The sequence below is a fragment of the Epinephelus fuscoguttatus genome, linkage group LG15 (genome assembly GCF_011397635.1).
Source record: "Epinephelus fuscoguttatus linkage group LG15, E.fuscoguttatus.final_Chr_v1".
Lineage (NCBI taxonomy): Eukaryota > Metazoa > Chordata > Actinopteri > Perciformes > Serranidae > Epinephelus > Epinephelus fuscoguttatus.
The window spans coordinates 24,526,185-24,548,921 of record NC_064766.1 but is presented as its reverse complement, the minus strand read 5'-3'; the positions used below and the strand labels follow the sequence as shown (position 1 = coordinate 24,548,921).

The 22,737-nt window shown below is 41.5% G+C and overlaps 1 protein-coding gene across 3 annotated transcripts in view; it reads left to right on the top strand.

The window, feature by feature from the left end:
* The window catches only part of LOC125902063 (low-density lipoprotein receptor-related protein 8-like), a 156,936-nt gene that overhangs the window by 46,040 nt on the left and 88,159 nt on the right, over nucleotides 1-22,737 (top strand). For all 3 annotated transcript variants that reach the window (XM_049598161.1, XM_049598162.1, XM_049598160.1), the window contains exon 3: nucleotides 2,240-2,362. In XM_049598161.1, the coding sequence (XP_049454118.1) occupies nucleotides 2,240-2,362 (123 nt within the window). The remainder of the gene's footprint in view (nucleotides 1-2,239; nucleotides 2,363-22,737) is intronic.

Below are 22,737 nucleotides of genomic sequence, written 5' to 3'. Positions count from 1 at the left end.
ATCTTTGGCCTCTTGGTTGCTTCTCTGATTATTGCCCTTCTTGGGCGGTCTGTCAGTTTTGGTGGGTGGCCCTCTCTTGGCAGGTTTGTTGTAGTGGCATAATCTTGCCGTTTTCTAATAATGGATTTAATGGTACTCCGTGGGATGTTCAAAGTTTGGGATATTTTATTATACCCCAACTCTGATCTGTACTTTTCCACAATTTCTCTTTTGAGAGCTCCTTGGCCTCCGTAGTGTTGCTTGCATAGTGGTGTTGCACTGGTGTTGACTCTGAAGCCAGAACAGGTGTATATATACTAGATATATACTATGCCATATACTAGATCATGTGATGCTTTGATTGCCCACAGGTGGATCTTATTAAACTAATTATGTGGCTTCTGAAGGTAAAGGATAGGGCTTCTTAGCAAAGGGGGTGAGTGCATATGCACACACCACTTTTCAGTTTTGTATTCTTTAGAAAATCTAATTTAAAATCCATTTAAATTTCAGGTTGTAAGGTAACAAAATACTAAGAATACCAAGGGGGATGAATACTTGTGCAAGGCACTGTTAATGGGTGCAGTTCAGTAGAATAGAAATAGCGCCTACATGAAACTGCTCACAGTGAGGTTTGTTGATTATCTTGAGTAACCAGTTCTTGATTTCTGGAAAGGGATATCACTGTTGAGTTTTTAAAATTTATTTTTTTTGGCGCTTTGAGCACCACAAGCCGAGTGCCATCTAGATCCATTATATTGGAGAAAAGACAGACATCTCTACAATGGATGTCTCCAACACTCAGAAACTCACACCAACACTGTCTAGACTGATAAATAGTGCTATAGGTAGGAGGAAAAACGGCATTTTTGCTTTTTGCGTGGACTGCCCCTTTAATAAGTACTGTTACAAGTAATGAAATAGAGCCAGCAGAGATTTCTCATTGCAAGTGAATGCACCTTAAAAGCAATTCCGGTATTGAAAAGGTATGTGGGGATGGAGGGGATTCTGGGGCTAATTAACCATCGATAAGTAGTACTGATGAAGCATACTGGCAGCGCAGTGGTAACTGTGCAACCCAATACAGAGTGTGGATGTCAGTGTCTCAAACACTATGGCATGTAGTCTGTAACATTTCCTGTCAGACTACAGCAGTAGTTTTGGCAAAGTTCAACTTTAACGCCTCCACTATTTTCAAACTTATGCTTCTTAGACTTCCACTTTTTTGCTCTTTGATACCAAGGTCAAGAAAGAACAGGAGTTGGAGAAGTGAGAGCGGAGTTACATTAGTGTGAGCACAGCAAAGAAAGACTCAACAAAGTCACTGCCTGCTCTCTCTCCTTACAGCCCCTCAGCTAAGCTTAAGCTCCCCGCACATCTCTAAACGCTATATCTAATTTGCAACATCAGAGCCAAGATGGGGCCAGTTTAGGAACAGTCGTGGCTGTGTAACAACACGGGAGAGCTCGGCTGAGGGCCTTTTAACCAATGATTTATTAGACCGTACCACAGGTCCTCTTGGAGTAGAAGGCTGAGGAAATTGAATGGCTCTGACCTCTGTCTGCTTCTGGCTCACTGGCCCGAGCTTGAAGCCGACTTGCTACAGGTGGAGAGTGTGTTTTTTTGTGTGTGAAGTACATGTATCTCTTTGAACACAGTGGGTTAGCAAGATTTTGTTAGCAACCGTGATAAGCTCTGGGCTGTTACGTGAAAGTTTTGATCACTCCCTGCTTCCCTCTCTCTGCTTAAACAGGCCTTTTCCTGACATGTTGTTTGATTTCCAATTCTCAGCACGCTTGACATGTTTATCAGCCCGTGGCCTTGCTGGCTTGTAGCTTTCTGCGGTAAACAGGTTTGGGAGGTAAAAGGTTTAACCTCCCTGAGCTTGTGGTGTTCAGCAATCAGCATCCATTTCACTGCTCTGTGATGGAAAACCTGAAGGAGAGATTAGACTTTCGGAGACCGGCAGATGAAGGGAGGGGAGGGTGGAGACGGCACAATGGATAAGAGTCGAGAAAATAGGGAAAGTGGAGGTAATTAGTAAGAGAGAGCACTGTAGAGGGCTGCGTAGGAATACTTTGAGAGATGATAAGCCTGATCTCCTCTGATGAGAGGGTTGATTAGTGGGATTCAGATAATGTGACCAGTTTCATGTCAGTGATACAAGCCCTACTGCAGACTGACCGTGCTCTCACTCTGTCTTTGCACTGTCTATTCTCACCGTCATTCTCTGTCTGTGTTTTCCTCTGTCTCTGAGCAGCCAGGAAGACATGTGCCCCTGCAGAGTTTGCCTGCTTAAATGGCCAGTGTGTCCCGGGACGTTGGCGATGCGACGGGGAACCAGAGTGTCCCGATGGCTCTGATGAGGCAGAGGAGACATGCAGTAAGTGAAAGCATTCAGTTTCTCTCATCAAGGACATCTTTTAAAGAGCACTCTATTTCAACTGGGGTTTTATTTTTAAAGGCGTGACCTTGGTTTTGTTATTAATATTCTAAAGTCTCCTTAGTAACTGCTACGACAACAGTCAGTCAAGTTGTTTTTGAGCTCAGTGGTTTAGCTGTTATTATCTAAACCAGTGGGTCCCAAACATGTGGCATCTTCCAGGTCTGAAAAATCAAGCTGATACCAAAGTGCGTAAAACTGCAATTCCTCCAAAGGTCACTTGAGGCTGGCGTCAAAAGCCAGTCAATCCTCATAGACCCCTATGTTAAAATGCCCAACTTTACAGCAGAAATAAACATGTTTACAGCCTGGTGCAAAAACTGATTTTGGTCTCTATAGCTTATTTACCATTTTGGTTGTCTAAAAAGGTCTTGTTCAGTGTTTGGTTGTTTTTCCTAGTTAGTAAATTTTGTTGTAATGGTTTTGAGCCTGGTTTTTGCTTGCAAAAATTAGCATTAGCAATATCACATTTAATATCATAGACTGTAAATGCGCTCTAGTAACCAAGCTAGCAGCTAGCTTTAGTGTTTTTATGGTTAGAATTGTGGCAGTCGAAACTGATTCGGCTGTTTAGTATAAATATTCTACGATCAGGGTTTTTTTTCCACATAACTGAAATGAAATAAAGTCTGAATGGGCTCAGCGGGATATACAATGTGACAGCTGCATTCATGTAATATAATAGCCTAAACAAGCTAACGGCGCTTACAACGGATCGGAAATGTGCAACATTTTTTGCCGATGCTAGATATCAAACAAAAGCCAGGGTGTGTCATATTCAGTATCTATGAATTGTAAATTCACAACTTCCAAGCAGGAGAGAGAAGATAATGTTATCTTGGAGCCTTGCGGTGAAAAGTTCCTCCCCTGTGATGATGCATCGCACGCAGCGTTCTGTACCAAAGAGTCGCGTGAAGGTTACTGTAAATGTGCTCACTCCGCAGCAAAATCTGGGGACCTCAGAAGTACACTGCACAGCATACTGACCAAAAAAAAATCTCTTTAACTGATGTGAATCTCAACCCTCTCCTTCAAATTTGGTCACTTGTAGCTCCAAATATCCAATGCAACTTCCGGGTCCGCCATGTGATGCCATGGGACCCAAAGACTTGCACTGTGAAAGAGACGTCTGTAAATCTATTTGTAAATTTATTAGCTTCTCAAATGATGCGAAATGACTTGTTTCACTAACAGGATTTGATCCATTTATTTTGAAAACATTTGGAAAGACTAGAGTCTCGTTTCCTCGTTCAATTTGGTGAAAAGCTAAACTGGATGTTAGCTGCTTGGCCGGCCAAAGTCTCCAATGCGCCTGCTTTATGGGCCCAAGGATGTGGAAGCACAGTGTAATTTCTTGGTAGTTTTACACACAAACAAGCCGAGCTTCTTTTGGCTTTATGCGCCACTGAGCAAGTTTCATAGCCCCTCCTCCAGTGCTGTATCCAGTTCTCTTTATATATCCATGTGCCAAACTTTAGGCTTCAATGCAGGAGTCCACAAACCAATGGGTGACGTCACAGTGGCTATGCTCATTAGTTTTAGACAGTCTATTATCCCACCCCGAGGAACATGACTCTCATAAGAGGTTGTGAGATTAATGTAGAGAAGCGTTAGATGAGAACTAAGATAGGAAATAGAAAAATGTCATTCTGCTCAATATAACTGTTTACTTTTTCAGACTTTATTCTTTGCTTTTTAGTGTTGTCTTCACCACAAGATGTCACAAGCAAAAAAAAATGTAACTGTGTTTGGAAGTTAATTCAAAATTGAGTGCACCTTTGCAATTATACTGTAGTAAGCACATTAGGTCAAAGTTACACCAGGATGAATGGTGGTAGATGTTTACAACGGCTGGTTTAGAGAATAACTCTACCATTTCCTTTCACTTTTTCTTTTGTTTGGCTGAATCCTTTATGATTCACAGACTGCTTGGACTCTTTTCATTTCCCTTCAAGGTTTTTTGACTTGTTAGGGGCCGGGCAGCCTAAACTGCCAGGACCCTTTGTTATCCTGCATGTTCTTCTTCTTCTTCTTTCTTCTTCCGAGGAAATCATACTTCCCATGCGCGAAAAATCACCAAACTTTGCACAAAGGTCCAGTCCCATGCCAGATTGCCTCAGCTGCAAAAACAGGCCAATAGTCCTGATGGTGGCACTACAGCAAGCCTCTAAAGTTCAAAATTTTGAAAATTCAACAAATGAACCATATGTGCTACAGATTTGCAACTTTCACCAAAATGTAGCCCCAATACTAAAGAAACTTTTGTACATTTAAACCTATTGCAAATTATGAAGTCCATCAAAAACTGTAAAACCTATTAAACCTATCTCCTCCCACAATTTTTGCTCAATTGACACCAAACTTGCTACAGAGCATCTTCACACTGTCCTACAAAAACTACGTTTCTCAGATTTTTGATGTATCAAAAATTGAGCCTACAGTGCATCAAAATGTTTGACTGTAAACGGTATTGTAAACATATACATGCAAATTCTTGCTAAATACATTTTCAGTGTTCATTAAAAAAAGACCAAATTTTGGAGTCATGGTAGGTGATGTTTTGAAAATATCAGAATTTTATCTCAAAAACTGAACTGAGTCAATGCAAAAATGGCATTTTTAAACATCAGTTTTTCACTTATGGAGCCAATAAATCATTGTTAAAAACAAATTACCAACATCGCCATGCTGTCTAGATGCAATTTGTGTATTTTCGGATTTTTGTCTTAATAACTGAATTTTTGACAGCCGTTTGAAATCTGCCTTTACACACTAACAGCTGCTGTCTTGCACACAGGTATAGTTGTGGATTAATTATGTGTTTGACTTATTGATTTATTGACTAATCATTGCAGCTGTAGAATTCCTCGAATGAGCTAGAAGAAGTTTTAAACATATATACCGCAGAGTTGTCTCTTGCTAATTAGCTCAGTGAGATAGAGCATAGTCTCTTATGCTTAGAATGGCACCTTTTTTTCATCTTCCTACTCTCTGCTTGTTGCTCAGAATTGCCTAATTTTGCCTAAAATTGCTCGGCCCCGACCATTGCTGCGCAGCAGCTATAATTGTCTTTGTTGTTTTTAAAAGGCACAGTGGGATCTACTGTTACAGTTGATCAGGTATTTTACACTAAGAGAAAACAAAGTGGCTGGCTAAATGTTGCGGCATTTTGTGCGTTGCATCTGGATACGCTGTCACGTCTTCATTTCAGTCATTATAGATGAGATTTAATTTGACTCTGCTAGAACCTGTATTCAGGTTGCTGATTTACCTTGTTATCTCGGCTCCAGCGGCCGTTCAGCTGCCTCCCCTGCCTCCACTCGCCCACACACTTCAATACTCAATGCTGTCTGATGGAGAGTGCATAGAAAGGCCTCGATTACCTCTCTGCCAAGCTGTTAGAGCTGAGGATCTCTGGCTGGCTTACTTATAGCCTGTGCCAGTCTAGTGCACCCACACACAGGCCCTGATGGGGGTTAGGTGTGTTGACGTCTCCACAACCAAGCAGGGGCTCAAGTGTGGGAGGCTTGAACCAGTTATTAATTGTTTTCTCTCTTTTTTAAATGCCAATTTCTTTTTCCTCCCGTGGCTGCTTGCCTCTGTCTGTAGGGTTATGGATATGGACAGAGTTGAAAGCGCTGCGTTGATAAATGATGATGTCTTAGGGAAAAGCAGAGAGCATTCACTCACTGGAATTAAGCAAAATTTGTAAGACTGAACTGATGTTTCAACTCTACCAGGTCTTCATCTGGCAAATGTTATCCTCGCTGTTATACATTTCCCAACAACAGTGTCTGATATTACACACCACACTGCCTTCTATTAGTTTTAAAGTGCCGCAAGGTCTGAAAATATAAGGAGCCAAAATTACACAAAGGCAGCACTGTTGTACAGCCTTAACTGCCCAGATGAAAAATAGACTCTGCCTTCAGCCAAACCAGCCGAGTGTGGCGGCAACAAGTATTTTGATTTGAATCTGACATCTAAGTTTATCTTAGAGAAATTATGTCTCATTGTCTGTATAAACTAACTTTGGTGACACATGAACAGTTTTAGAACAAAACTATTAAAAGCCCAGAAAACATTTTTCTCTGTCAGCTCCTTATATAGCCTGATGTCGCTAGACCAAATCACAAATGTGAGTTAGTCTGGAACTTCTCAGTTCCTTTTCAGATTTCCAAGGGGTGTTATCAGTGGTCGTAGACCAAAGCCCCTTTTCGATAGTCACAGGCTGGCTTGGCTTGGTTTGGGCCATTAGCCTAGCACAACAGGGATTAACATTTCCATGACAACAGGGCTACCTTCTTGAAGGTGAACTGATGATGGCGTGTCTTGAGTGATTACGTTTTAAAGCAGTGGGCTGATCCAAGGCTAAAGTCCCCTGTTATTTTGTCTGGGGTTGGCTGCGGCCGGTGAGACATCACAGCTATAGACTTGAGGGCAGGCCTGGCTTTTGGACCTACTCTTGAGAAGCTCCATCTTCAGCGCGGCTTGGCAATGCGCGGTGCTTCTGAAACTGACAATGGAAACACAAATTGTCTCGGCTCGGCCAAGAGAGACAATGGAAAAAGGGTCCAAAATGCCTCCAGAAGCAACTGGACAGATTGATAATCAATCAGAGCAACAGAACGTGATGCCTGTTTTTGGGTCGTCTGTCCATCCATCCGTCAGTACTGTATCAAAACAATGTGGGTAGTATGTGTAAACTAACTATGGCAAACATTCATCTAACCAGTGCCTAGACATCCCTCCTTGCCCTACAGCGAAACTCTGCTAAATGCTGGCTTTCAGGCTTTGGCTCAAACTACAGGCTGTACTTCTGCATTTTCGTTTTGCTCACTACCCATGCTGCCACTGTGGATACAGAGTATAGAAGCAGATCAAGAGACAGACCCCAACCGAGATCTGATCAAACAGTCAAACTAGGCAGTGAGCGACACACTGTCTCCTGCAGTGAGAATGGCAGCAGAAGAATCTGAGATTAAACGGTGAAATTAGGCAGTGCAGATCAAGTATATACCAAGATTCTGTTAGTGAGTTGCCTATTTCTTGCCTCAAGAAACATGTTGTAGCTTACCATTTACCTCTAAGAGATCAAGATCGGTTTTTGTCAGCTGGCTGCCATTGTTTCAAACGGACATTTTCGCATTATGTCACCCACCGGCAGGTGCGTTTATTGGTTTGGTGCGACCCTTTTGAGCAAAAGCATCCTTTTTTTGAGTTTTTTTCTAGTTCTGTAGCACCAGTTACACAAGTATTTTGTGTCTTTCTACTGCATAGATATCCTAGTTTTACTAAAGACCAGCTTTCTAGCGGTGAAGTACTTTTTTAAGTATCGTCAGGCTTCACCTCTAGGGCACTGATTATCACATTAGGTTTTTCTTTTTTATCAGTAAAAGTTGAATAACTCAGTTGCCATAGGACTGTTCGTATTTTGTTGCCGTTTTCTTTCGCGAGGAATTACCCAAACGTTCCACCGAAATAAGTTCCCCCGAAACTGTTTTACACTGTTGGCTTTGCGCTGCCCAAGACAATTATGATTGGTTTAAAGAAACACAAACAAGCCAAAGCGTTTTTTATTCTCCAGAGAGATTTTAGGTTTCTTTCTCTAGCCCTGACACGGCACTGTCTGGTTACGCAAGACGAGGTCAGTGTCAATCGAATCTGACCAGACTGCACCCACACAGTCCTGAAGAAGCAGATCAGCAGAGTTTAATAATCTAGTTTTGTTTGTTTTGTTATTGTTGCTTATTTATTCATGAACATTTATTGTTATGGAGAAAAAAAAGATTTGAAGCCAAGTTTTGAAAGGCTTCAGAAGTTGTGTGTTTGGCTGTCTGCCCACTCCCCTTGCCGCTGTTTGGTGCGAAACACATGCTGGGATACAGTACTTCTCTGCCCACACAAGTTCACACAAGTCAGCTCCCAAAGCCGATACATGTAAATGCTAACTGTTGACAACTTATCACAGAAGGACTCGAGGAGAAATTACTTAAATAGTGATGTCTTGTCAGAGTGTTTAGACAGGATAAGGGAGGTTGACAAATGTTGTTGATGAAATTGTGTAACCTGTTTGAAATGGTTATTTTGGTTCTACCCACCATTATCACGCTTTGATCTTTAAACTCTTTCTTTTTGTGGGAGGGAATTAAAGTGCATCAAGCGGAGCAGGAAATGAATCAAGAAAAAGCCAAATGCATCTTTCAGAGGATATTCATTCTTGTTTTGGTCCATTTTATTGGCTGTAGATGCGTGGGTCGGCTCGATGAATAATGTAGCAGCCGAGCAAAGCTTCTAATGTCACCCCCAGAAAGTTGAGCGCGTGGAGGGGGACATAAAGGGACCTCTGAAGGATAACAAGTTTATATTGGAAATCCAATTAAAGATAAATGAAGGAAAGATTCATCTCTTGGCTGCAGAATAAAGAGATAGAGATCTGGGCCAAGAAGAAAGCCATTTATATGGAAATCCCGTATGTATTGACTTCATGTTGCAATGTAGAAATTCTCAACACCAACACTGAACATTTTATTTGGGTTTTTATTTCTCTCTCTATTTGGCGGTGGGTCAATGATGGTCTGGGGAGGCATATCCTTGGAGGGTCACGCAGACCTCCATGTCATTGGCAACAGCACCCTGACTGCTGTTAAGTACCAGGATGAAATCCTCGGAGCGACTGTCAGACCTTACCCTGGGTTCCTCCTGGTGCAGTGGGCCCTGGGTTCCTCCTGGTGCAGGACAATGCCCGTCCTCATATGGTCAGAGTGTGTAGCCAGTTCCTGGATGACAAAGGCATTGATGCCATTGACTGGCCTTCTTGTTCCCCTGACCTAAATCCAACCAAGCACCTATGGGACGCTATGTATGGGTGCATCTGATGCTGCCACAGACTGTCCAGGAGCTGACTGATGCCTTGATCCAGGTCTGGGAGGAGATCCCCCAGGGCATCATCCGCTGACTCATCAGGAGCATGCCCAGACGTTGTCAGGAGTGCCTACAGGCACTGAGTTGCTATGATACAATTCAGACAAGTTGGATCAGCCTGTGTTTTTTTTACTTAGATTTCCGTTGTGATTTTGAATCCAGCCCTCAGTGGGTTGATGATTTTGGTTTCCATCGACTGTTGTTGCGTCATTTTGTCCTCAACATACTATACAGTGTACAGTAAAGATTTCTAACTTGAATAATTCAATTCTCTGCTGAGTGTTCCCTTCATTTTTTTAAAGCATTGTATCTCCTTAGGTTTAAAGTGATTTTCACTGTGCTGTAGGCAAGAAGGAAACATTTACGTCCTCCTTTTCCTTTCTTCTAAAAGTCAAACTTCAATACAGGTAGTCCTCGCCACCATGCAGCCCTCCTGATTATGTGTCCAGACAAGAAGTGTCAGACCGACGCTGTATCCTGAGCAGAGGCATTGCTAATGAGGTCCACTTCATCACAGCTGTCTTTCAGTTTGAGTGGATCCAACTGAGCCATAATCACGTTGAAGAGAAAAGAAAAGGGGAAAAAAGACTCAAGGTTGGACATTGTGCTAACATGCTCACAGCATTTTAAGCTACAGCAGCACACCTCTTGAATGGCTCTCTTATCATCTATCTCATTAATCTCGTTTCACTGGTAAATTACCTTCCTGTGCCAGCTACTTGGTGGGATGACAGAACTATAATGAGAAATGTACATCTGTCAGAGGAAACCTCTTGACATGCTGTATTTTTCTGATTAGACTAAAGATGCAAAAAACAACCTCTGACACAGTGGTGGGTGGTTCATTGATTATACTCGATGTATCACCGCTTGTTCCATGTAGGATGTTTAAAGTGACTATATCATCAACAACGAATTGTCATGGCTTTTTTTATTTTTGATATATCCTCTCTCACAGGCTCAAAAAGAAAACAAGACACACAAACATGATACATCACACACACTCCCCCGCCCATCCAGACCACTCTCTCCTGAGCAGTGGTGTGTTAGCTCCAAACACAGCCAAAAACAGTTTAAGTTTCTGCTAACTGCTAACAGCTCACTGTTGATGGGAAGCTTCAAGTACACAGCAAAAATATTAACAGTTCCAGCCTGAGAGAATAAAAGCACCAGTTCATGATAACAAAATTTCATTTGACTTAATTATGACAGCACTATCCCTATTATACCAGTACTTTATGTAACTTTATTATGACAGTAGTTTATTCAAATTGATCATAAGTAACTTAACTTTATTATAACACAGTTTTATTTAAACGCATTATAACAGTGCTTTATCTAACTTAACTGTAACAGGACCTTATTTAATTGTCTTAAAACAATAAAGAAAAGCAGCAGTTATCTGAGTAAAGCAAAACTTGTTTTATTTAACATTATTATAACCTGTACTTAATGTAACTTTCTTATAACAAGACATTTCTTAACTTCATTATAACATTTAACTTTATTATAGCAGTACTTTATTAAAATGTATTCTTACAGCATGTTTTTTAACTTTTATTTTATTGTTTTACGCTCTCATAACAGCACTCTTCAAATTTAATATAACAGTTATTAAAATAGTACTAGGGATGTTTCTAAAGACAGATTTTTTTATGATATTTAAACAGAAGTTTAAACTTAGACTAGTTGACTTGTCTAAAAGTAAGAAAACACTCAAAAAACAGCCAAAATTGAGCAGAATTTAATCTATAAGGTTTAACATTGTCTAAAAAAAATTGCTTATATTAGAAGAGCCATGTAATCATTAATCACATTTGTAAATAGCCAAATTATTTGTTTAAATGCTGTTGAAATGTATGACACATGAAAATAACACATTATCCTGCAAAACAACAACTCACAAAATAAAAGTTAACAAATAACATTTACTGAAAATAATATTCTTTAGGAAAATAAATCTTCAGGAAACTTCTTGGATTACTTCACTGCCATTTTGATTTGACAAATGCAACTGAACAGCAAACAGCATATTCTGTGGTAAATAAATAAATGAATTCTAAAAATATAAAAAAAATTCTGAATATGTATTAGTATGTAGTTTAAATGTGTAAAAAGATAAATTAATAACATTTTTAAAATTAAGTTTAATCAACTACTTTTTCTCGTGCCACCTAGCTAGAGTTTATTATAACAGTAGTTTATTTAGTAGTTTTGGTATTTAAGTAATGTGTATAGTTTTGGGGAGATGGAGATGTATATCCTGTATGGCAATGTAGCCCAAAAATATTGCGATTATTCAGAGCCCTTAACACTCAGCTCTATTCTGACATTAATATTTAGCATTTCCAGTCTGAAATGCCACCAGCATCAGCAATTTGCTTAACACCCCAATCCCATGCAACACTTCACCTTACAGTCAAAAGCCACCAAGCTTCACATTTATCAATTAAACTTTGCTAAAGCGGGGATTCTTTTGCTTCTTAACAGCGGAGGGAAGGGCGGAATTTCACACAGACTGCATCCAATCTTTAACGTGCTAGAGATATGGAATTTGCCATTATGTAAATAGCAGAGACCGCTGACAGCACGATCGTTTTACACAAGTTAATTACATATAGCACAGCATACACCTTAATGCATCATGCTCCAGTTATGCTCAAGCCTGATAAGCCAGGCTGTGCTCTCACATGCAGACAACCCTCATCTTGTTTTTTATTCAGTTTGCCCCCTAACTCTCCTGTACTTTCTATTTCAGTTCCACATGTGCACACACATACAGTATGCACTCACATTCACACACACACATGCTCGGCTAAAGCATTTTGGACTGGATGCTGCAGACATCTGTGCCACAATCATTCTGGCTCACTGAGTGGATTCCCAATTACACGCTGGAGTAGCGTTACACTGCTTTATTAAGAATTCAAATTCGGGCCACACTGAGCGAGTTACTCGCAAGCGCTAAAAAATGAATGAGTCTTTGGAGAGACATGTGAAAAGCCAGAGCTCATAGTTTTTGTATTAGATTTATGTGTAATCGTGGAGGAACTGGGCCACTGCAGCCAGCTGTGCAGCAGCTTCTCTGCTCCCTGGCCAAAGCAGTGACATTTTTTGTGAAGTTGCCCGAGTCCCTTTTAAGGATTTAACAACAGAAGGAGGGGATGTGAGGCACTTGACGCTTTCTGACTAAATTGCTGAGTTCAGCTCAGTTCTGCGTGTCAGTTTGTCCTCTCTGCTTTTAAATTCATACCAAGGAGTTGACAGGCGTGCGGAAAACTTCACAGTGTTTCATCTTTCAAGGAGTCTTTCATTATGTGAGGACATAACCCTGAACTGGTGCATATTTAGGAAGTGTGGACTTTTCAAAAAGGTGGAAGCTTTCTTTTGTGTTTTCACTTTGGTCTTTAAGTGTTATGTAATTTGTAGTGGATTATAGATATTTCTCTAAAAGGGCTTTTGATGAAAACTTCCCTCTATAAACCTCTTTGTAGATACTGAGCTTCAAACCCTGTTGAGCTTTTTCCGGGGGAGTTCTTCATAAAGCCTTGCCTTTCTATTGACTTTATAATGGGGACGATTTTCTAGGTAAATGTTTGCATTGCACTAGATGCTACAGTACTGTTTGTGTGTGTGTGTTTCATCCTTTGGATTTCCTTCCATGTGGAGATGTTGATTGTAACAGTTGGTGTTATGAGACGGACTGTTTGCAGGTAAATTTACTCTAGGCTGTTTATGTTGACACTGCTGATCCGAATCAGGGCTGCAGCCAACGGTTATTTTTATTGTTGATGAATTTGTCCATTATTTTCTTGATTAATCAATTAGTAGTTTGGTTTATAAAATTTTGAAAAATGGTGAAAAAAGTCAGTCAATGTTTCGCAAAGCACAAGATGATGTCTTCAAATGTCTTGTTTTGCCCCAAACCCAAAGACATTCAGTTTGCTTTCATAGAGGAGTAAAGAAACCAGAAAGTATTCACATTTAAAATGCTGGAATCTTTTTCTGAGACAATACTCAAAAAGGTTAATTGATTATCAAAATTAATTAGCGAGTAATTTAATAGTTGACAACCAGTCCAGAAATCAATTAATCTTTGCCACTCTACTGAGAATAGGCCAACACACACGCTGAACATACTACATAGATCCATTCATTCATTTTCAACGGCTTATCTGAAGCCAGGTCGCGGGGGCAGCAGGCTGAGCAAAGTATTCCAGACGTCCCTCTCCCCAGTAACGTTTTCCGGCTCCTCCAGGGGGAACCCGAGGTCTTCCCAGGCCAGATGAGATATGTAATCCCTCCAGCTTGTTCTGGATCTACCCAGGGGCCTCCTACCAGTGGGAAGTGCCCAGAACACCTCCAACAGGAGGCGCCTAGGAGGCATCCTGATCAGATGCCCAAACCACCTCACCTGACCCCTTTCAACACAAATAAGCAGCGGCTCTACTCCGAGCTCCCTCCAGATGTCCGAGCTCCTTACCCTATCTCTAAGGCTGAGCCCAGCCACCCTACGGAGGAAACTCATTTCAGCTGCTTGTAGCCACAGTCTCGTTCTTTCGGTCACTACCTTGAGCTCATGACCATAGGTGAGGGTTGGGCCGTAGATGGACCAGCAAATTGAAAGCTTTGTCTTCAAGCTCAGCTCTCTCTACACCATTGTGGTCCGGTACAGCGCCCCCATCACTGCAGATGCTGTGCCAAACTGCTGATCCATCTCATGCTCCATTCTACCCTCTCTCCTGAACAAGACCCCCAGATACTTACTGGAGCTGCCACGTTGTGGGCCTACCACCTGCAGGGACTGTCATCAGGTCCAGGTGCATTGTGTGCTGGGCGGCGGGCAGGGAAAGGCACCTGGGCGTGCTGACCATTGGTGTCACAGACTGGCTCATACTATATAGATGTATAGTGTATTTGCATTTTGGCTCTTATGCATAGTCTTCCTATTGTAAATGTTGTTTTTGTGTTAACTTTTTCTCTCACTCTTCTTGTCGCATTGTATATTGATGTGTCACGAGAAAAGTGGATTTACCTTCAGAACTTGGTTCTTTTGCAAGTTCCCATGTGGGTAAACTCAGAACCACAGTTATTGTCTTTGTTACACAGGCATCGTGATTGTGTTCATAAGAGAAAACAGGTGAGCTTCACCTGCACTGAGTCTGATGCTCTGCCTCAAAAAAAAAAAGAAAACAACTGAAATGTATTTGTTTCTCCAAAACAAGTTCAGGACGTTGACATTTTCTAGCTTCACATCTGCAGCATAAAGTTCAGCAAAATGATCAAAAAAAGTGGCACAGCGGTGCAGTGATTAGCACTGTCGCCTCACAGCAAGAAGGTTCCAGGTTTGAACCTGGCAGGGGTCCTCCTGTGTGGAGTTTGTATGTTCTCTCTTTGTCAGCAGGGGTCTCCTTTGGGTTCTCCAACTTCCTCCCACAGTCAAAAGACATGCAGGTTAGATTAACTGGCGACTTTAAACTGCCTGTAACTTTGAGTGTGAATGGTTGTCTGTCTGTGTAGCCCCTTTTACATTGCCTGCTCAAGGTGGCTGCCTCGCTGTAAAGTAAGGTATGATTGTGGGATGGGGGGACAGAGTGGTCTTGCCTTAAAGCTGCCATGGGAGGTAGTAACAGCTCTGAAATTATGTCTGTATAAACAGGATAGGTCCATGGGTAGTACGGGTATGATGTTTTGTCAACGTGTTATGTGTTCCACCCACTGTGGAAGATATGAAAAGTAGCAGTTAGCAGCTAACTGAAACAAGGAGAACAGTGGCTGTAAATGTCCACAAATTGGGAAAACAATACGATTTGGGAGCTTCTTACCTTCCGAGCAGAGGACGAGTTCAGCCGGCATATACCAGGGACGGTAACTGATTGTTATTGCCATGTTATGCATTGCTGTTGTTTATGAAGAGCTGCCAACGTCTATGTTTAATGTCACACTAGAGGCGAACGCTATTATGTTAAATGTCAAGCCTGTCACACCTCTTTTGATTATGAGATACTGTCTATAGAGCAGGTCATCCACTAATCAGAAGATCAGCAGTTCAATCCCCGGCTCCTCAAGTCTGCATGTTGGAGTATCCTTGGCCAAGATACTGAAACCCAAATTGCTCCCGGTGGCTGTTCCATTGTTGTGTGAGTGTGTGTGAATGCTTACTGAGTAGCAGGTGGCACCTTATATTGTAGCCTCACCCACCAGTGTGTGAATGTGTGAATATGACATAGTGTAAAAGCGCTTTGAGTGGTCGAAAGACTAGAAAGGCGCTATACAAGTGCTTACCATTTACCATTTACCATTTCTAATCACATACTGGAGTGGACTGATGCCACCGTCACTGGCTCTGTGAAGAAATGCCAAGGCGGCCCTGTGGTGCAATCTCTGTGTAATAAAGCGCTCATGTGTCAGCCCTGTGATAGTCTGATGACCTGTCACCCCTCACCTAATGTCAGCTGGGATAGGCTTCAGCCTCCTCGCAACTCTGAATGGAATAAGCAGTTACAGATAATGGATGGGTGGATGGCTCAAGACATGTAATGATTCTTTTGCTCTTTTCACCAGAGGAGTTCTGTCATTTTTCCTATTTGTTTGGGGAAGTAAGCATTTAGTATTTTTGGCAATGATGCCACACATTTGTTTGTCATAAAGATATGTATTGAGGGGGGATGTTTTACACAACAGTTTCACGGCAATAACAGTAATTTTTAGATAATAGTAGGACTCCGTCTACAGTTTACTGTCATTATCTGCCCATTATCTTCTCATGGAGAATGTCCTAAAATATTGAAAAACATCCATCACTATTTCTTAAAGCCCATCAAAGCCCACATTTACAATTTTTTTCCCAGTAAACCAGATAAGAAACACAGAAGAGTAAAAAAGCATTCAATTCTCACATGTAAGAATCTTGAACAAGGTCATGTTTGGAGTTTTTGTTTGAAAAATTAATTAAATAATTCATCTTTTTTTCAAAATAGCTGCTGATTTATTTTTTATTCATCAACAAATCAATAAATGGACTGATGGCAGATCCAGATACGGCAAAGGTTGAACAATAGCCTCATAAAAATTAAATCATGAATAATAACTATGATTGAAAAGAGGGATGGATCGATAAAGAGCCAAAAGTTCTGGCTCTAAATCCACCATCTTATTCTAAACTGCTCATCAGTGTGAGTGTGACGGCAGTCCAGGGTGTATCCATGGCCCCGTGTCTGCTGGGGTTTGCAACTAAAACACCTAAAAAAATGGCCAACCGGCAGTTTATTAGTCTAGCTTCATTCAGCTGATGAAGTCACACTCAGTGAGCTCAGGTACAGCGCTTGACATTAAACGGAGGTGCATGCCACAGTACATTACTTGTTAATGCACTTTGCTGAAAATAACAATTTTCCATCTTGTAGTTTGCAAGCAGCAAGTGTTCTCCGCTGTTCCAGATCTATAATTCAGAGAGGAGGACATGGCCACGCTAACCCGGTTTAATGAAGCGGCGAATCTGAGTGTGACTCATGTTATTGGAGCACTTTGTGTCTTTTTAGCTCCGAGGCAGGGAAGCCGAGTTATCTCCTTCACCATCAGAACCCGAACATTGACATGCACAGAACACAGACCCAGATAGATGTACACGCAGCCACACAGACTTCAAAGCCTTTTATCTCAGGCGGTTGAAACAGAGGGTCAGGATTATTCAGAAGAGGGTTTTGGAGACATCCGAGGAGTGAACCATGAAGCAAGGTCGACAGAACCAGGCTTTTTTTTTTTTTGCCTCAGCTGCCTCGACGAAGCCTACAAACCCAGTCGGGGATAACAGGTACCTCGACTATAGTTATGAACTTGCTTTGTCAATCAAGCTTCTTCTTCAAGCTGTGTGCAAGTTCCCATACAGAGAGTTTGGTGTCATTTAACTGTGCTGCAGAGGAGAATGGCCAGACTGGTTCAAGATGATAGAATGGCAACAGTAACTCAAATAACCACTCGTTACAATCTAGGTATGCAGAAGACCATCTCTGAACCAACAACATGTCGAACTTTAAAGCAGCAGAATATAGCGAGAATGAAAGCGTGATGCTATCATGTCGATATGGACCAAAATCTCTGAGGAATGTTTCCAGCACCTTGTTGAATCTATGCCACCAACAATTAAGGCAGTTCTGAAAGCAAAAGGGGTCCAACCTGGTACTAACAAGGTGTACCTAATAAAGTGGCCAGTGAAAGTATTTATTTTACCATTAAGTTTTTTATAAATGTGACAGCTGCGCATTCTTCAAACTTAATGCAGCAGATTTAAACATTATACTCAGAAACTGCATTTACTGTAGGTATACTGACACTCTCCCATAATAAAGGATACATAGAAGTCATTTTAGTTTTTGGGAAAATCAAAATGAAATGGATTTTATAGACTGAATGTTATCTGTGATGAAAAACCAACAGACTAATCAATTTTCTCATCAGTTCCATTAGATGAAGTATACCAGCAGTGTAAAAGAGACTTCAGAAAATAAGCACCAAGCATAAAAAACATAATCCAGAGAGGTAACAATCATATGTGTATAATAATCGTAGAAGTATCATTAATTAAAATAGCAGTAGTATTCAGATTAATAATATAGTGAACTATAAATGTATAATGCTGCCTGTGGTTTCAAAGAAGGCTTTGTTTAGACCAGAGGATACTACAAACACATTCAGTAGTTCAGTGAGAGCAAGAACAACCTTGAAATTAAGATGAAGTGATATTTTTGCTCATATTTTTTATATCACCAACTCAATTCATGTAAGTTCCTCATGGCAACACAGTGTATACAGTTTGCTGTACTGTCATTGCACAGCTTCGTTCGGTGGCATTACGAATGTAACGTTATGGCACAACAAGTTTGGGTATGTAATGTATTCCCTCAGTTTAGAATCTGCATCTCTCACAGACTGACTATTGACTACAAAGTGAACAAACGGCAACCTCTGGCACTGACAAATGAAGCCAACATGCCAGTGCCAAAAACTGCAGTTCCACAAACAGCTACTTGAGGCAAGTCAGTCCCCATAGGCCCCCATTAACTATGCCTATACTCATCCATTTAAATCTAGGGATGTCCCGATCATATCGGCCTCCGATATTAGCAAAAAACGTGCATTGGTATCGGATCGGACTGCATGGAAAAATGCTGATCCAAGAACTCCGATCCAGTTTTTCATGGAATGTGATCCAGGTTTTCCGGCCAGCCCAGCGCACCGTGATTCAAGCAGTCTATTCCAGTGATCTGCTCTAGCACTTATTATCAATCCACCAGGCCAGCATACAGACACCCAGGAAACAGCAGCACCAGGCTGGCACTGACACTACTAAAACAACTGAAAAGGAAAGGCTGCATTGTTTGTTAAATGTCAACAATGTCTTGTGGTGTTAATCTATTTTTTATTTATTAGGGGGCCAAAGCACAAGTGTGTGGAGTCTTGCTGCTATTTTAATTTCAGTGTTAGACATTTTAAAGATTTCTTGTGTTGATTTATTTTCTATTTATTAAGGGGCCAAAGCAGCCAAAGCAAACCAGGTATATTTTTTATTTAATGTTAATGTTCAAGTTTAAAGTTTGTTTATTTAAGTCTGTTAACAATAAACGGGTCAGTTTCTCATACCAACTGTTGTGGATCATTCTAACTAACCCGATTAAGTAGTTGTTCTTGTTAGCGTAATATCGTTTGATCAAACCATTTCTAACATGACTGACAACAAAATAAGTGAAGTGTATAATACGCGCTTGGATCGGATCGGTATCGGACAAAACTCAAGGCTGTAATATTGGTATCGGATCGGAAGTGAAAAAGCTGGATCGGGACATCCCTATTTAAATCTGATTAAGGCTTATGGTTATGCAAAGTTAAGGGTGTGGATGCTACTCTGATGTCACCCCTTCAGTCTGTTGTGAGTTCGCCAGTTCGGCTGTTGCTATCTTGGTTTTCTAGAGCAAAAATTGACCATATTTGGATGAGAGGGTGGAGCTGGGAAGAAGTGAGGGATGGATCTGATTCATAGATTGTAGAGACGCCTTACAGAAAGCCTGTCACTAAAAGCGGCTCTGCCCTTAATTATGCCTAACTTTGGGCCTTAATAAAATGTAAATGGATGAGATATAAAAGAAATTCACCCCCTGTTCAGTTTTCATGAATGTTGAAATTAGCTAGAGACCAAAACCATTTTTGTACCAGGCTGTAAACATGTGTATTTCTGCCGTAATGTTGGGCATTTTAATGTGGGGGTCTATGTAGACTGACTCTGTTGATTGACAGTTTTTGGTGCTTCAGATTTGGCTTCATTTTAAGCATTGGAGGTTTCTGCTTGGTTGACAATCATGGCGACAGTCGGTCAGGTATAGGCTTAGAGGTAGCTGTTGCTATTTCAGCTTGTTATCAGTTCATGAAAGTTAATTGTGACGTGCTGGTTGCATAAAAGTCTTGCTCAGCGTTCCTGTAAGTAGTTGAATATTAAGTTTTCCCAGAAAGTACATTTTGTTTTAATGCTTTCAAACCTTTTTTTGCCACCAAAAATTAGCATTAGCATTGGTGTTATCACAGTTAACCATAGCTGTAAATGCACTGTGCTAATCAAGCTAACAGCTAGCATTAGGGTTAGCTTCCCCTTCTTGTCCAAATATGGTCGCTTCTGGCTTCAAAAATTCAAGATGGTGACGGCCAAAATGCCAAACTCGAGGCCTCAAAATGGCCACAAACCAATGGGTGACACAATGTTGGCTAGATCCATTATTCTATACAATATGTGAGAGTGATGCTATTTCCAGAAGAGCTGCTTAGTGAAAGACACTGTTTAGCCAAAGCCTGCAGCTTTTGAAGCCACAATGGTGGCACCGTAGAACACGGGTTCCCTTCATAGCAGCAGTGTTCCTGGTTTGAATCCAGGGTAGGGTATTCGAACCCCGGTTTGGGGATGCCCCTCAGTGTGAAGTTTGCATGTTCTCCCTGTGTCAATGTTGGCTTTCTCTGGGTACTCCAGCTTCCTCCCACAGTCCAAAGACATGCAGGTTAATTGGTGACTCTAAATTGTCCGTAGGTGTGAATGTGAGCATGAATGGTTGTCTGTCTCTATGTGTCAGCCCTGTGATAGTCTGGTGACCTGTCCAGGGTGTACCCTGCCTCTCGCCCAATGTCAGGGGGGCCCCCTGTGACCCCAAACAGGATAAGCGGTTACAGAAAATGGGTGAATTGAAGCCAAAACTCAGAACGAAGGCCTTGCAGCACAGGTTACCATGGAGATATACCTAGGTTAAAAGAGAGAGAGAAGACCTTCGTGACAAGGAAAACTCTGGCCTTAGGCTCAACATACCTCGCTACAGCCCCCTGGATGTGTCCTTCACATTCTGTTTTCAATGTTTAACAGTAACATGTTACTAACTGGATATAGAGACAAGTCAGACTGTCGCACTCCACACATAAAAGCTGTCATGAACTGGCTGTAGGATGAATCACCACTATGCAATTATCAATTGGAAGCAGCAAAACAGACATTCATTTATATGAATAGCTGGCAAATTAGTGCTCCATGACAGGCTGCAGTGTAGTGTTACATTTGTTATGAAGCTGCAGTTCATCATATCAGATCAGTTTCACACATTTTTTTTAGCTCCACGGCGCTTATTAAGTTCTCCTTTATCACCATATTATATCACATGCATGGTGACAACTGACAAATTAAAGAGTTTATACACGTGTTCACTAAAAGCAAAGTTTGGGGTTAAAGGCTGTCAGCAGTAACAAGGTCAATCGTGATGATCAAATGAAAAGTAAAAAGCTATTAAACCATTGCACCGCCTTGGGTCTTGTAAAAGGTGATAAATTCTAAACAGACTTGGTGCCAAAACGTCACAGCGGAGTTGAATCCTCATTTTTCATACTGGTGGTAAACAACAGGCTGGCAGTCAGTTTGTCTGTGAGTAATTGGCTTTTATTATGTTGCCTCTTTCTCAAGCAAAAACCCATTACCTGTGTCTTTATAAAAATCTGAGGTGTCAGTAATCAATAGCTGTCATGAGGGGCAGTGAGGTACCAATGCTTTGTCGTTGTAAAGTTTGGTTTCTTTGTTTGGATTTGGGAGGAGCGGGGCTCACGGTTCATTACAGAGTCATCGCTTAAAAGGAAAGGACAGCTCACCCTACGCTTGACGGATTCAGATTCTGCTCAAGTCTGCGCTCTGCCCGCCTCTCCTCCTTCATCTCTTTCCACTTGGTATGGATGGCTTTGATTTCGCTTTAGGATAAGAACCTGAAAGGTCACGCAGCCGTTTGTCTCTTCATCCTTCACCCCTTTATGCAGTTTCTCGCTTTCGGCGTGTCTCTGAAGCCGTGCTCTGTATCTCTCTTTTCTCTGCTCCTCTCTCTCCATCACCCTTTCTTTTCATTTTAAAGCCTGATTCTTGTTTTCTGTCAGGTCCTCTTTGGACCTACATTAGTTTGAATTCATTCAGACAGCATGTTATTTCCTCTCTCAAAGATTCCACCTCCTCACCTCTTTCATCTCAGACATATCCAAGAAATGTTCCCTGTATTGCCTCCCTGACAGGCCATGGCGCCTTTTCACACATTACTCAGCTGTAATCATTCATTTTAGCTAATCATTCCTTCCCGTCATTAGTTTCCTCAGTCTTCATTAAGCTTGTTTGCTCACTTGCGGCAGATGTGTCTGGAAAGAAATGGCTGAAAAAACATATCGCAGGGCAATTATTGTGTCTGATGCATGCCTGAAGAATTTAGCACTGACGCAGGTAACATCAAAGACTGTCACACATCTTAACTTGCCTTGGTTATACACTTTCCAAACTTCCTCACACATGAAACAGAAGAAATAAAATATCACTTGTACAGTATAACTCATTCTCATATATAATCCATGAGGGGAATGACAGCTTTGCCAGAGCTGTCAGGTGGAAGAGGTTTGATCTCTCCATTTGTTCCTCACTATCCTGCTGTTTTACCCACTGTACTGGTGGAGCAGCAGGACATTGTTCGACACATTTTAGTCTGATACAACTGTCAAAAATGTCGGATGACAAAGCGTGAATTACAGTGAGCATTTGTGCACCGACCTAACGCTGCAATTTGTTTACAACCACAAAGTGTGGACTGAAAAATGTAGGTAGATGTCACGACTCAGCAAACAGAGTAATACAATGTTCTCTGAGCCTGAGTGTTCCCTGCTGTAGAAACAGCACTGCAGTGGCCAGTATTTATGTGCGTATGTGTGTGTGTGTGTGTGTGTGTGTGTGTGTGTGTGTGTGTGTGTGTGTATGTATGTGTGTGTGTGGGGTCAGGGCCTGGCTGCATCAGCCATTCTCACTGCTCAGGCTCCCCAGGCACCAGCTGCCTCTCCAACCTCCTCTC